Source organism: Lipotes vexillifer, unplaced genomic scaffold (assembly GCF_000442215.2).
Source record: "Lipotes vexillifer unplaced genomic scaffold, Lipotes_vexillifer_v1.1 scaffold444, whole genome shotgun sequence".
In the NCBI taxonomy this organism is placed as follows: Eukaryota; Metazoa; Chordata; class Mammalia; order Artiodactyla; family Lipotidae; genus Lipotes; species Lipotes vexillifer.
The window spans coordinates 4,995,759-5,012,609 of NW_006793488.1; the positions used below are offsets into that span (position 1 = coordinate 4,995,759).

At 41.2% G+C, this 16,851-nt stretch overlaps 1 protein-coding gene across 1 annotated transcript in view; it reads right to left on the reverse strand.

Annotated features, from left to right (window-relative positions):
- Window positions 1–7,600, reverse strand: part of ELOVL2 (ELOVL fatty acid elongase 2) — a 67,411-nt gene extending 59,811 nt beyond the window's left edge. The window contains 1 exon segment of the mRNA XM_007466404.1: window positions 7,531–7,600. Coding sequence (XP_007466466.1) covers window positions 7,531–7,533 — 3 coding nt within the window. The 5' untranslated portion in view covers window positions 7,534–7,600.
- Window positions 7,601–16,851: the final 9,251 nt, after the last annotated feature.

Consider the following 16,851-nt stretch of genomic DNA (forward strand, 5'->3'; position numbering starts at 1 on the left):
AAAACACGGCAGCATCTTAGTAGTAGCAGCAGGACCTTTAAGGGGTCAATGTAATAATCACATTATTGTTGAGTGAAGAAACACGGCTTACACAACAGTGAAGCTAGTGTGCTTTGAGTTTGTAACAGACTTCAGGTAGTAAATCCCAAACAACTTGTGACACGTGCCTTTTCTTTTTAGGAATCTGAATAGATAAGAGGCCAAAGGAAAGGTAATGCTTTCCTTAAAAATACAAAGAACTAACAACTCCCCAGCCTATGGAGAAAAGGGATGTGAAAGAGCCTCCAAGTGCATTTCTGACAACTGAATATTTTTCTGACAACCCAAAACACCCTTCCTCTTAGGCATAACTTCACCACTGACATTAAAACAGTCATGAAGGGCTTCCCTGGTGGCGCAGTGGTTGAGAGTCCGCCTGCCAATGCAGAGGACACGGGTTCGCGCCCCGGTCCGGGAAGATCCTACATGCCTGGGGCCGTGAGCCATGGCCGCTGAGCCTGCGCGTCTGGAGCCTGTGCTCCACAACGGGAGAGGCCACAACAGTGAGAGGCCCGCATTACGCAAAACGAAAACAAAAACAAACCAAAAAAAACAGTCATGAAATCTGCATTTCCAAAAATCAAGGAAGCTGCTGGCTCCAAGAGAATGAGTCTTCCCTGTAAGAATTTAAGGAAAGCCTCTGGCATGGGAGCAGAGGTCAAAGAATAGCCATCCTTTCTTCCCACTGTGCCTTGGAGAACTCTGCAGAGACCTCCCAGAGGCCAAGAAGAAAGTCAGCTGATCAGGTCTGATCCCTCAGGAAACTGAAAATGGCCTAATTGATTTTTGCATTATGGATACCTTCCGATTTCTTCTTTAAAGGCTTGAGTTAATTTTTAATCCAACTGTTCAGTGTAATGGTCAATAAACTTTTTGACCCTTCCAAAAAAAAAAAAAAATTTAAGCGTCTCCCAAGTTGCCATAGTAGCTGTTAAACTCAAAGTTTCTAGTAAACCAAATTCTACTTAGCCTTACAGAAAAATCAATACTTTAAAATTTTAAAGTATTGGAAATAAACCCAAATGATGAACTCTCATTATGAAACAAAAATTTATGTGCAAAGCTAACACTGGTCTCTCTGATCAATGTCTTAATACTGCAGTCATTCTACTCAAAAACAGACTACTTTAACTTTACTTCCTTTGTAAATTACTTAATTGTCTACTATATGGGTGTTCCCCTACTCATTATACTGGTAAAGTTTGATATGTACATATGTTGTTCATATCACCACCATTTAAAATAACACTTTCCTGGGACTTCCCTGGTGGCGCAGTGGTTAGGGTTAATAAGACTCCGCACTCCCAATGCACGGGGTCCGGGTTCCATCCCTGGTCAGGGAACTAGATCCCACACGCAGGCTGCATCTAAGTGTTTGCATGCCACGACTAAGGAGCTCTCGTACTGCAAGTAAGACCCGGCACAACCAAATAAATATCTAAAAAAAATAACACTTTCCCTCATATGCTCCATTTTCCATGTATATGAAACAGATCTTTAGGTTTTATATACATTTAATACTTTTAAATGTATCTGTGTGTATATATACCTCTACCCCTATTCTTATAATTCATGAGAAAGAAATTACATGGGGAAATCATTCTGATTTTTCCATTCTTATCTACAGGAATGAGAAAGTGCTCTTCTTTCATCATATTTGTACGAGAAGACACATTTGCACTGGTTCTAGGATAAGGCTATCTGGATTAGCAGAAGAGGTGATATTTTTGGAGTCAGAGGTTTATGCCTGGTTTTGTTACCTCTAGTATGTGACCTTGGGTAAAATCATTTATCTTCTCTGAAACTCAATTTTCTCACCTGTGAACTGGTATAGTGATACAGGACTTGTCTCTCCCAAGTCTTTTGTGAGGCTTCAAGAGATAATGTGTGTAAAAATGCATTAAAAAACATTTTATTGATTAATATAAAATACTACTATCCTTGTACTGAAGTGATAACTCAAAGCCAAAGAATGCAACATATGTAAAGTAAAAATAATTATTCAGTAAATTCATGAATCATAGCTTTGTTTATATTACTATTAAAAGAAATATTCATTTTTAATTTCAGTAAGAACTTAATGCTACAATTATAGATTTCATTATGTAAAAACAATATAACCTGGCCCAGCCTACAAATTATGAAATGCAAATAGAAATGCATACACATTTCTACAAAATAGAAATGCATACACATTTTGATTTCACTAAGAACTTACGAAACCATACGTTTCATTATTTAGAAATAATGACCTAACCTGGTCCCTTCCACAAATATAACGATCGTGCAGTGTAAATATAGTTGTAGGAATACACACACATTACCATTTACTAAGAGGTTACTTGGGCTATGTGCATTGGTGAAACATCTGTATTACTGAAACACGCCTAAACTGAACTGTGATAAATGACTTTAAATGCATTAAGAGAGATTGTTCTTTGAAGGGACTGTGCTGTAGATATGTCTGCAAAGCAAATGTTAATTTCCCAATTCATCCTTGGCATGTGGGAAATGGGACGTGAAGAGAAAGGACCACCGCCCTAGGAACCAGCAGATCTGGCCTTCACTCTATCCACAATCATTTAGCATTTACTGTCCGTCACAGGGATTAGTCTCGGTGCCTGAGATACATCACTGAGCAACGCAAACAAAAATCTGCCCTCGTGAAGCTCGCGTTGAGGTAGGAAGGACGACAAATCACACAACGTAATAAGTAAATTATTAGAAAGTTCTGAGCACTATGTAAACAAGGAAATTGTAAGCTCACAGTGTTATGAAAAAAAGAGGGCAGCGTAAGGAGAAGGGCGTGAACACAACCTGGCAGTTTCCAGTTTTAAGTAGAGAGGTTAGGGTAAGACTAATTAAAAACGTAGCAGGAAGAAGCCACACAGGGTCTTTCTCTCAGGAGAAAGACCCAGCCGGAGGGAATAGCCAGTGTAAAGGCCCCAGAATTTGATACTGACAAAACAGTCTTGTGAAAAAGAGAGTAAGGCATTTTGCTGATGAGTAAACAGTGCCCCAGAGTGGCTTGATCAAGGGCACAGAGCTGGTCCACAATAAAGCCAGGACAGGAAGCCAGGTTTCTTGCTTTTGGTCCAGTGTCTTTCTTCTGTTTTGTAGCTTTGCTCACCAGGCACAGAGGAAAGCACCCTGTTCCTCTAAGGCACTGAGTAACGTAGGGTGTCATCACTGTTTAGGAGGTTGCTGTTACTCTCATTAATCAGGTCCGTAGATATTTCTTGAAAGGTAGATAAAGCTCAAAAATAACTTCATCTTCCCTTCCTATGGTTTAATTTTCTCCTCCATTTACCTGAGCTTCTTTTCAGGTAAAGGGAGGGTCATCCCCCACCCCTTGGGTGGGTCATCTTAATAGCAGAGTATCAGTGAAAGTAAGTGTTATTTCTTTGGACATTTGATAAAGGAAAGGTGTTCAACATGGAAATAAGCGATAAAATAGAAAGCTTTTGTGACTTAACATGAAAAAGAGCTGATGAAAGAATGGAGAGAATGTGGAGGCCGGTGACCCAGAGGAGAGGGGCGGGCAGGAGCAAAGGGAGGGGTGAGACCTCTGAACACCAGAGGACCAGAGCCCCAGCAATAAGCTACTAAGTGAAAATGATGATGAAATAACAAGCTTCAAGTAAAAAAACAAACAGACCGCAAAAGAGGAAACCTGTAGAAAAAGCAATAATGGAAAAGGGGCTGGTCAGAAGAGATTGAAAGATATCTTCAAGTAAAAATATGAGAATATTAGACAATAAACAATATAAAGAAAAAAGAGAGTAAGAATCAGATTTCCGACACAGTAGCCTTCAGAGCTGGTGGAATTACTAACAGCAAGAGGGAACAGGGGCGAGTCTGAAAGGTGAGTAGCTTTCTTTCAGTCGTGCTAGGTTTAAGGTGGCAGTGAGGTTGTCACGAGTGGAAAGGGTCTAGCAGATAAGAGGTACATTTGGAAGACATGTATCATCTAGAGCTGTTTTGTCTCAATACAGTAGCCTCAAATCAAGTGGCTGTTGAGAAACTGTGGCTAGCCTGAATTGAACATGCCATAAGCATAACACACACCAGATTTTGAAGATTTCATACAGAAAAAAATATATAAAATACTTTTTTAACATTTATTACATGTTGAAATAATATTTGCATGAATTGGGTTAAAAATGTTAAAATTAATTTCACCTGTCCTTTTTAATGTGACTACTAGAAAATTTTAAACTACATTATGTGGCTCGCCTTATATTTATCTTGGATAAGTGCTGATACAGAGCAATACTAGGTATGTGTTAGTATCACATATGGGGAAGAGAATTCTGAGAAGAATCACAGACATCATTCAGAGGTGTCTCGACTGCAAACAGATACGGGAGATAGAACAACACATGTCATTACAACAGTTAATATTTACTGAACACTCGCAGCACTAAACTAGCCACATTAAGTGCAGTATCTTATTTGTTCCTCAAACCATCTTAAGAAATAACAATACTGATTCCTTTCACAGAAGAAAAAACTGAGGCCTAAAGAAGTTAAGCTGCCCAAGGTCATAGTTAAATGCTGGTGCTGGGATTCAAACCCAGGGTTGACTCCACACCTGGAACTCCAAATTGCCACATCAACCCGAGAACAATTTACACTCTGAAATTATGAAATTGTTAAATTTTAAATGGCTACATTTAAACTAGCAAGTTATTATAATTGTTCATTGTCAGAGTCAGTGAAACACTAGCGATGTCCTAATTCGATTAAGAAAAAACACAAGTGAGCACATTTGTAACTTCAGAATTATCACGAACTACTGATGCTGACATACTTTGGCCATGTTGAGCCTAAGTAAGAGCTTCCAGGGCAACTTCCTGCCTTCGGTCACCATCTACTCCTAATACCCAAACCTGACAAGTTGGACGGTACACATCCGATTGCCAAGCAAGGCGATCCTGGGTGCAACCCTGACCAGCAGGGCCCCGCCTTCTGAAGTGGATCACATCGTGTATCCAGTTAACAAATTGTCAACACTCTCAGACTATGAAAGCACCTGGACCTCCCCAACTGTGATTGAAATGTTTTGAAGGAATCAATTATACCTCAACTAAAAAAACATGTCTTGAAGGGAGCTAGATTAAATTGCAGCCTTTTGTTGAAGAACCAAAAAGTAAGCTTACCCAGCTGGGTACGTTAAAAATGGATTTTGTACTCCTTGATAATGCTTTGCTTTTGAAGAAAAAAACGGCTTGATATTTGGACTGGAGTCATAACACAGCAAAATCTCCTACAAATATAAACTTGGTTAAGAATGAAGTATCTTTCATTTGTGTTTGGTTGGTTGGTTGGTTTTAATTTCAAAGACAAACTTACTTTTCTTTCCTTTTTAACCTTTAATTTCACTAACTATCTGGACAAGAGAGTAATCATAGAACCGCAGAACTTGTACAGCGATGGCTATAAGTACATCATTTTCAGAAACTTTCCCAGGTAGATTTTATTAAGCAGTTTGGCTCAGATTATAAAAGCACACTTCCCCAGGCTTAAAACAAAGGATTGCCATAAACTTACACTCTGGAAGTGGAAAAACAAAAGGGAATTTGAAAAATATGTTTTGGAATAGGATTAGCAGAGACATCGTGAGAGGCTGTTCATGTTGCACTAGGATCCTGAGGGGTGGCTCTGAACTGAACCACTACTTTATTTATGGATTATAACCCCTACGTCACACTCTCTCCGTCATTTTTTTTAAGTGAGAAGACTTGGATTTGGACATTCAAAAAAAAAATCTCCTCTGAAGACCCAAAGTTTCTGAAAAATGCTTTTCTGAAGGTTGTATCATGACTGTACAGAGCAGCTTATAAGAGCTTGCCCTTTATTCTGGCTCTTTTAGGTTAATTCCCATGACTCTTCCATTCGGTTAAGGAGATATCCTCCGACTTGTTCCCTCACTCGTTACAATTCATAATAATTTGGAACAAAGGCGCAGGACCTGAAGGAGACAGCCAGTTAGCCCTAAAAATGCTTTGTCCACCCAGGTGCCAAGGTGTCAAGAGCATGGTCAGCTGTACTCTTATCATTGAGGGCCACCAAACTGAATGCCTCTTCTCCAAGAGCATCCCTCCTCTCAACTTCACCTGTGATTCTCATCATTACAACTGTTCACTGGATAGATAATCCCGTAGTGGCACTATTGTTCCTCATTTGTACATTATAACGTTAGCATCAGCATGCTGCTTTACTGGGCTAATTCTTTTAATTTACTGAACACCTGCTATGTGTCAGGCACTGTTGTAGGTACTAGTAACAGAGCCGTGAACAACATGACCCAAAAATCTCTGCCCTACTGAAACTCACATTCTGGTGGGGAACGTGTTCAATTAACTCCGCAGACTAAATAGATAGTATGTTAAATAATAGATGCTAAAGAAAAAAAAGCAGACCAGGATAATATGAACTGTGGTGGGTAGGATGGGAAAGACCGGAATTTTAAGAAGAGTAGCCAGAGAAGGCTTCCCCCGTAATCAGGGAGATAGCGTGTGCCTGAAACGGCAGAGAAGACAAAATCTAGGGTTGACTGGTGTCCGCTGAAGCGGGGGAAAGGAGATTCGCATACGAACAAGCCCTGAAGTGGAGAGGAGACCATATGGGAAGGAGAGAAGCAAAGATAGAATAGGGACCACTGAGGACAAACGAGGCTTCACATTTTGCTCGGACTTAGAGCCTGGCACACACTTTCCTTTTTTGCAGTCGCACAACCAGGCTCTGCCGCCAACACTCTCGGGCAGTTCCTGGGGCACGGGCACGCGGGGACACGCCACCCCCTCTCTCCAGGAACAGAGCTTAACGCCCATCAGAAAGCGTTATGAATTCGGGGTGGAGTCAGAGCCTGGCAAACTGGGGGAGAAACGAACTGTCGGAAAGAACACAGCAGCTGTCCCTCCATCCCGCTTCACACGTGGAAACCCACCCCCCGACCCCACAGTGCAAACCCGGGGAGGTACGGGCCGGCGCACAGACACACCCCAGGGACTGCAGGCATCGCGCGGGCAGAAATTCAACAGTTAGCGCCCCAAAGCCTGAACTTCCCGCGGCGGGGTCGGTCCCGCGCGAGGGGGGTGCCGTTCCCCGCGCCGGGAGAGGGGGGCGGCGGGAGGAGCGCGAGAACAGCCGCCGCGGAAGGAGGGGGCGGTTTGGCGGGCATCCCAGCTCTGGCCGGCCGCGTGCATGCAACAGGGGGCTGGACGCGGCGGGCGCCTCGAGGGGCCGGTCGGGGCCGCGGACCCTAAACAAGCGCCCTAGACCCGCGGTTCCCCCTCCCCCCACCGCGCCCAAACGTTCACCGCCCCCTCTACAGGCCCGCGCGGCCCGGCCCGGCCCGCAGACAGCGACGGGTTCCACTGGTCGAACCCGCAGCTCCGCCGCTTCCTCGGGCCCTTCCCGCCCGGCGCGTCGGTCGCGGAAAGAAAGAAAGAAAGAGGCAGGCCGCGGCGCGCTGCCCCCACTCACCATGATCCGCGGCGCAGCGACCCCAGCGTCCGGCGATGCGCTGTCCAGGGTAGCCGGCGTCGCTCTGCCCGGCGCTGCCGCCGCGCCCGCTCTTCTTACCCCAACCCACGCCCGGCGCGCGCACGCCAGCCCGCGCTTCCCCGCCCCCTCGGGCTCGCGCCGCTCCCGCTCGGCGCTCCAAGCCGCAGGGCCGTTTAGGGAGCCCGCGGCTCCCCGCCCCCTCCCCTCTCAAGGGCTCCGCCGGCCGCTGCGCTAGCAGGGCGGCGGGGAAAGGGCGGGCAGCCGAGACTGCGGCCCCGAACGGCTTCGCACTTGGCCCCCGGGCGCCCGGGTTCTCCAGCGCCGCTTCGCGCGCCCTCTGCCGGCCGGGCGGCGATTTGCAGGCCCAGCTGGCGCCCGCGGCGCACGGCCGCTCAACGTTTGCGGAGCCTGGGCGAGGACCCACTCGTCACCCGCCACTGTCACCCGCCACTGTCCCCCGCCCCCGGAGGCTGCGACGGCAGCGGAACTAGGGGAGTGGGGCTGCAGAGGGCCAGGGCATCGTCCTTCTCTTAGCTGGCTCCGTGGTTTTCAAGCACAGGTTAAAGAGAGACTAGCTGCTACTCACGTAGGTTTGCAGGATGTGGTGTTTCAGATGTAGGGGTCAATTGGGTTCCTTTTGGGATGAGGTCAGGGGCGGATCAGTCTCAGCAGGAGATTCCTTGTCTCACGTGAATCTACCTACAGAGGATGATCTTAGTCTATGGGCTTCTCAGCTGAGGCCACTAATGGTTAATTCAACACTTAATTGTGAACAGAAAGTAAGGGATCTTAGATACTAGGCTTTTAATTAAAATATTTTTCTTGCCCAAGTGAAAGATGTGAAAAGGTAGACTTTCCTATTTTAAGCATTAAGAATGTGTGCTGGAAGGAAATTCACCCAGGTACCAAATATTGATATTACCCCCACCCAGTAGCCATATTATGAAATGATTTTTCTTTATATTTTTCTCCTCATTTACCAGGTCTTTTACATGCATTATTTTATATTTTTAAATCCGCAAAAGTAGCTTCCACATTCTTTGGATACTGAGCTAGAAAAATACTGGATCTCAATTTCACTGTGATTAATCTGATGTAGTAGAATGTGAATTCTCAACGTACCCTCAGACATTATTGTGTATAAATTGCACCTGAGGGCTTAATCAACTACAGAGACCTGGAAGCATTAAGGTGGTCTCAGGTGAAGACCAGGAATACAAATTTTTAACAAGCATCACAAATGATGCTGATGCAGGCAGGTAGGCCATGGACCACGTTTTGAAAACACAAGTCCATCATCTAGGAAAGACTTTAGTCTATTTTTCTAACAACATTAAGGGGAAAAAAGTGTGATAACCAGCCTCTAAGCATTCTGCTGTTTGCTTGTAGGAATTATACTATTGATGTCATCTATACCTGGCAAAGAACACCAGGTTCACATATGGAAGGAACCCTTAAATTTTGAATTATTCCTGTACTTCCCACTACCATTTAGCTTGATAATCATTATTTTACATTTATTATTTAAAAACACATATCAACCCACAGGTCCAGAAAGAGGTCTAAAAAGACACCAATATATTATCTATTACTTAAAATATTATTTTATGGCTTTTCTTGTCACTACAATAAAGGAACATAGGAGATGCAAATGCCAGAGGATATTTTTTCCCACCAATTAATTCATTAAATAGAAAAATGAAGTGGTTCTACCTCTATAAACACAGAACTGGGATCATACCTTAATATTATGACCAGAAATAAAATGAATTCCCACTTATTTATCAATAAAAAATCTTAATATGCCTTCAAGATGCTTTTACAAGATTTTTCTTCCTTTTATTATTCTCTTATGTGGATTACTCACTTATAATTTATTGTGACTTTAAATCAATCTGCTTTTCTTCAGAGGATTTGTATTTTTAGACTAATGATAGAAATAGCCTCTGGAAATCACATTCTTTCCCTGGCCATATACTCTGCCTTTGTGTAAAGAAAGCTCTGTACCTATGTGTATGGTCAGGCCATTCAAGATGGCTGTTCCCTTGCTCTCTGTACAGCCCCTGCTCCACCAGTCCAGCTTCACTCACATGACTAACCAGTCCTCTTAATTATAAAACTTAATCAGTAACTGCCTACATGCTTGCCCCCTGCCCCAGCTGCCCATTTCCCTGGTAACTGATGAGGCAACCTGTTATCAATTCCCCCTATAAATGGTAGCCTCTTTCTCCCCCGGGTAGTGAAGGTTGTTGCTGCGTCCTGCCTGCCATCTGCTGTACATGGTAGGGTACAGTTTCTCCAGGACCTTTTGTTTCAGATTTGTAAGATCCCCTATCTGTTAAGACCTTGATGTCTCTGTTGCTGTTTCCGGGCTCTTTCTTTGGTCTCCAGGCTGGGCAACTACGAGGCATGCAGGCCTGCAGGGTGCAGCCCAACACTACCAATTTAGAAATGAAAAATAAGAAGAGTAACACCAGGCAAAGCCACACTAGTGCAATTCAATTACCACCAACAAATTTAGGGCATCTTTTACTCAGTATTATCAGGGCTAAGGATTTATGACAACGATATATGTATATACCACTCGTTTGTTTGTCGTAGAGTAACAAGTGGACAGTCATTTCTTCATATCAATCCAGGTAAAAAGAGATTTATGTTCATTCATTTAAAAATATTTACTGAGTACTGTGTTCCAGTACAATATTCTAGAGCAAGGGTGGGCAAACTACAGCCACAGGTCAAATCTGGCTGACTGTTCTTTGTAAATAAAGTTTTATTAGAACACAGCTATGTCCATACATTTACATATTGTCTGTGGTGGCTTTCACGTTACAATGGCAGAGTTGAGTAGTTGTGACAGAAAGACCATGGCCTACAAATCCTCAAGTATCTACTATGTGGCCCTTAACAAAAAAAAAAGTGTGCCAATTCCTGTTGACTCTAGATGTTATAAATAAGGCCTTGAACATGATAGGTCCTTTTCTTTCGTGAAGCTTCTATTTTAATGGGAAGGAAGAAGACAGTAAAATAATTTTAGAGAAGTGCTGTGAAGAAACACTATTATGAGAGTGTGATGTGGAGGAGGAGACACTTTAGATTGGATGGTAGGAAAGGTCCCTCTAAGCCAATGATGTCTGAGTTGAGATCTCAGTGGCAGAACAAGCCAGTTATGAAGCCGTGAGAAAATCTAGGGGAAATCCTTCTAGATGAAGAAAACAGCAAATGAAAATGCTCTGAGACAGGAAAACTTGGGCCCTACCTTTGAGGACCTAGGTCCCTAGGGTACCTGGCCCTGGCAGGACGGGCTCAAGTGATGTCTACTGGTCAGTTCAAGAAACCCTACTGGGGCCATTACTTTGTACTCTTACAGCCATTTGACTGTATTTATCTAAGCACTGAAAAGGAAAAAAAAAATTAACAGAAGGCTTTAATGTGATTGGTCCTTTTCAAGGAAATAGGTCAGAACTCAGAAGGAGAATGGATCATGAATTTTTTGAATGAAATATTTTGGTTCTTTCACTAAACTAGATAGAATAGCACATGACAGTAATCTTGTTATAGTCTGTCCACCACACTCTATAACTAGTTCCATTAAAGGTAATTTGTAATTAATTTAGTTCTACAACTATTTCAGCTTATGTCAGAATTTGACTTAAAATATTAATTCATGGACTTCCCTGGTGGCACAGTGGTTAAGAATTCGCCTGCCAATGCAGGAGAAATGGGTTAGAACCCTGGTCCGGGAAGATCCCACATGCCACGGAGCAACTAAGCCCGTGTGCCACAACTACTGAGCCTGTGTGCCACAACTACTGAAGCCTGCATGCCTAGAGCCCGTGCTCCACAACAAGAGAAGCCGCTGCAATGAGAAGCCCGCACACCAGAACAGAGTAGCCCCCGCTCACCATAACTACAGAAAGCCCGTGCACAGCAATGAAGACCCAATGCAGCCAAAAATAAACAAATAAATAAAACAAATAACTTTATTTTAAAAATGTTAATTCAGACTATCTTTACAGCTTGTGTCGCATAGTAGACATTCAATCAATATTTAAGGCCGACTTGCCCCCCCTCTTTTTTTTAACCCCATGCCACCTAAGGTTTCTGTGACATTCTAATGAGTATCTCATTAGATTCAAAGGTCTTTGGAAAGTATATTATCATTGGCTAATGGAAGTGTAGTCCCTGAACAAACACTAATTTAATGATATCATTTATAGAAACAATATTGTGAAAAGATGTGGTCATTACCATTTCAAAGCCTACACTGTGCCAGCACTTTAATACATAGTGGTCATGGTGGATGGCCTCTTTCATCGTGCAACTTTGGACTCACCCTGCTGCCCCAATCCTTGCCTCACCTCCAAACTCTCTAGCAAATAGTGCTTAGTTTGGACCTTGCTAAATTAATTGCTGCTGTTGACTGTACACAATTTTATCATCCAGACTAAGCTGCATCCAGCAGCCAGACTGTCTCTTGGAACCTTAGCATGCTGTTTTGTGACAGTCCTCAGAGCATACTAATAAGTACAAAGGCCTGACCACCTTTTGAATCCCTTAAACAATTTAAAACAAACTGATGTCTGGGGAATAGGTCAATAACCTTTACCCCATTTCTGGAACAGAGAAAAAACAAATAGAAAACACACACACACATAAACACATGTTTTCACGAGACTAAGATACTTTACTCTGCCGGAAGATAGGTTGTGAATCAAAATTTTAAGTGTGAAATAGAGACCAAGGGAGAAGACAAATCTCAGAGGCCTCTTAATCACCTAATAAAGTCTTCAATAAAAGAAGGCAATAGCAACTTTGAATTCTACTGTCTGCAAATGAGGAGAACTGAGGAAATAAACTGTTAGCTTTGAAACAAAGCAGAAACTCTTGCTGCAGCCCAGCTGTGGTGAGGGGGGGTGGTCTTCTCAGACACGTGGCCTTGTTAGCATCACTGGTGGATGTCTATCTGCACTCTTTTTATCTAGTGGTATATCTTGAATTTACTGACACTGAATATCTATCCAAAGCCTAACTGAGAGAGGAACTTTTTATGGAAATTGTCATTTTTGTAGTGTTATCTGAATAGTCTATATCCACCCCTGCATTAAGCTAGATCTTTAGAAAGCTGAGGACATTGACTGAATCCAATTGGCCCCCACTAAATTGTTTGACTCAAATGAACTCTGCACGATACCATCATTTTATTAAATACTGTAAGAAGCAGCCCTATGAAATATTTTATTGTGTTTATCTCAATGTAGCTAACTTTTAAAAATATTATTCCCCCTGCTAGAAGGGACCTGAGATAGAGATACTTAAAACTTATTTTTCTCTGGCTTTAGTATGTATGTTTGTACTAGAATAACTTTCAAGGATTCTAGTTGCTAGAATAATCATCATAATAAATTCGAAAGTGTTAATCAAGTAGCAGATAACTTTGGGAAGGCCAAATGTCATTCACTCATTCATTCATCCATTCAACAGGTTTTTCTGAGCACTTCTCATGTGTGCATTTGCCATCAATATGCCTTCTTGGGTAAAGAGGCTACCCATTTTTTTTTATTGGGTTGTTTTCTTATTATCAAGTTTTGAGAGTTCTTCATATATTCTGGATATATTGTAAGTCCTTTATCAGATGTGCATGGTGCAAATATTTTCTTGTAGTCTATGGCTTTATTTTTTCTTAACAATGCCTTTCAAAGAGGTCTTAATTTTAATGAAGTCCAAGTTTTCCTTTTCCTTTTATTTTTTAATGAATTGTGCTTTTGGTGTTGTATCTAAGAAACGTTGCCTTTCTAAGGTCACAAATATTTCTCCCTATGTTTTCTTCTAGAAATTTTGTAGTGTTATGTTTTGCACTTAGGTCTATGTGATTTTCAGTTAGTTTTTGTATTTGGTGCAAGGGATGAGTCAAAATTCCTTTTTTTTTTTTGGCATATAGATGTCCAATTGTTCCAGCACCATTTGTTGAAAATACTCTTTTCTTTTGAATTGCCTTTGCACCTTTGTCAAAAATCAACTGACCATATATGTGTGGGTCTATTTCGGGGTTTTCTATTCTGTTCCATTGATCTATGTGTCTATCTTTTCAGCAATACCAGGCTGTCTTGAATACCGTTTCTTTAGAGTAAGTCTTGAAATCAGGTTTTATAAGTTTTCCATTCTCTTTTTCAAAATTGTTTTCACTATTCCAGCTTCTTTGCTTTCCCATATAAATTTTAGGATTAGCTTATCAATGTTCCACAAAAAAAATTCTTGCAGAAAGTTTGATTGGGATTGTGTTGAATCTAAAGATCAATTTTGGGAGGGGCTTCCCTGGCGGTGCAGTGGTTGAGAATCCTCCTGCCAATGCAAAGGACACGGGTTCGATCCCTGGTCTGGGAAGATCCCACATGCCGCAGAGCAACTAAGCCCATGCGCCACAACTACTGAACCTGTGCTGTAGAGCCCACGAGCTACAGCTACTGAGACTGCATGCTGCAACAACTGAAGCCCGTGCTCTGCAACAAGAGAAGCCACTGCCATGAGAAGCCCGCGCACCGCAACAAAGAATAGCCGCCACTCACCACAACTAGAGAAAGCCCGTGCGCAGCAACGAAGACCCAACACAACCAAAAAAAATAATTTGAGAATTGACATCTTAATGATATTGAGTTTTCCAATCCATAAACTACTATTCCTTTCCATGTGTTTAGATCTTCTTTGATTTCTTTCATCACTGTTTTGTAGTCTTAAGTACATCTTGTAGAGATTTCATTAGATTTATACCTAAGTATTTAATGTTTTTGGTGTGATTGTAAATGATTTTTTAAAATTTCAATTTATGATTGTTTGTTGCTAGTATATAGAATTATCATTGATTTGTGTACATTGACATTATATCCTGTGACCTTGCCAAACTTATTTATTCATTCTAGAAGCTTCTTTTGTTCATTCTTTGAGATTTTCTATGTATATTATCATGTCATCTGTGAATAGGGACAGTTGTATTTCTTCCTTTCGCATCGGTGTGCCTTTTATTTTCTTTTTTGTATTCATTATACTGACCAGGATCTCCAATATGATATTGAATAGGCGTATGAGAGCAGACATCTGTTCCTTGTTCCTGAAATCAGGGGTAAAACTTTCAGGCTTTCACTATTAAGTACGATGATTGCTGTAGAGTTTTTTGGTAGATGTCCTTTGTCAGGTTGAGCAAATTTTCTCTTTTCCTAACTTGCTGAGAGTTTTTATTTTTAATAAACAAATGTTAAATTTGGTAAGATGTTTTTGCCATATTTACTGAGCTAATCATATTTCTTTTCTTCTTTAGTCCATTGATATGGTAAATTTTATTGACTTAGCTTTGAATGTTGAATTAACATTTCATTTCCTGTATAAAGCTCACTTGGTCATGACATATTATCATTCATTTTTTTTTTTTTTTTTGCTCCTGTGATCTTGAGAGTTATTGTTCTGTTTTCTTATAATGTCTTTGTCTGCTTTTGGCATCAGGATAAAGCAGGCCTCAATACATGAGTTAAGAAGTCCTCCCTCCTCTTCCGTTTTATGGAGAAGTTTGTGTAGAGCTGGTACTATTTATTCTTTAAAATGTTTTGTAGTACATACCATTGAACTCTTCTGAACCAGAAGCTTTCTTTCTTAGAAAAATTTAAAATATGAATTCAATTTCTTTCATAGATGTAAGATCATTCAGGTTATAAATTTCATCTTGAGTGAGCTTTGGTAATTTTTGTCTTTCAAAGAATTGGTCCATTTTGTGTAAATTGTCAAATCTGTGGCATAACCTTGTACGTCCTATTTCCTTATTGTACTTTAAATGCCTGCAGGATCTATAGTAATGTTCCCTCTTTCATTCCTAATATTGGTAGTTTGAGTCCTCTCTTACATCCATGGTCAGTCTGGATGGAGGTTTATCAGTTTTATTGCCCTTTTCAAAGAATCAGCTTTGGTTTCATTGTTTGTTTTCCGGTTTTCAGTTTCATTGATTCCTGCTCTTCCTTTGTTATTTCCCTTCTTCACTTGTTTTGGGTCAGTTTACTTTCCTTTCTCCAATATCTTAAGGTAGAAACTTAGATTAATTTTTTAAAATTTATTTATTTAATTTATTTTTGGCTTTGGGTCTTCGTTGCTGTGCACAGGCTTTCTCTAGTTGTGGTGAGTGGGAGCTACTCTTTGTTGCAGTGCGTGGGCTTCTCATTGTGGTGGCTTCTCTTGTTGTGCAGCACGGGCTCTAGGTGCGCAGGCTTTGTTAGTTGTGACTCATCGCCTCAGTAATTGTGGCTTGCGGGCTCTAGAGTGCAGGCTCAGTAGTTGCGGCGCACGGGCTTAGTTGCTCCATGGCATGTGGGATCTTCCTGGACCAGGGATCGAACCCATGTCCCCTGCCTTGGCAGGCAGATTCTTAACCACTGCACCACCAGGGAAGTCCCAAACTTAGATTATTGACTTAAGATTTTCTTCTTCTCTCATGTAAACATATAATGCTGTAATTTTTCCTCTAAGCATTGCTTTAACTATATCCCACATAACTTGATATGTTGTGATTTCACTTTTATCCAATTCAAAATATTTTCTACTCTCCCCATGATTTCCTCTTTTACCCATGTGTTATTTAGTAATTTTTTATTTCCAAAGATTTGGGGGTTTTCCAGATATCCCTTTGTTATGGATTTATAGTTTAATTCTGTTAAAGTTTGAAAACACACTTTGTATGGTTTCAATTCATTTAAATTTGTGGAGGCATTTCATAATATGAATCTATTCATTGAGCCCAGATTATGTCCTATCTTGGTAAATGTTCCATGTGTGCTTAAAAAGGATGTGCATTCTCTTGTTGTTGGGTAGAATGTTGGTTTCACTCAGTGTCAGCTAAGGCAAGTTAGATCTTTTATATACTTAGGTTTCCCTAATTTTTTTTTTTGTTGTTGTCGAAGTATAGTTGATTTTCAGTACTGGGTTAGTTTCAGGTGTACAGCATAATGATATCCAGTTATCTTTTAAAAAATTATATTCCATTATAGGTTATTACAAGATCTTGAATATAAGTCCCTGTGCTATGTAGTAAATCCTTGTTACTTATCTGTTTTATATATACTAGTTTGCATCTGTTAATCCCATACTCCTAATTTGTCCCTCCCTCCCTCCCTCTCCCCCGCTTTGGTAACCATAAGTTTGTTTCCTATGCCTATGAGTCTGCTTCTATTTTGTATATAGATTCATTTGTGTTATTTTTTAGATTCCACATATAAGTGATATCACATAGTACTTGTCTTTGTCTGACTTACTTCAGGTTGCTCT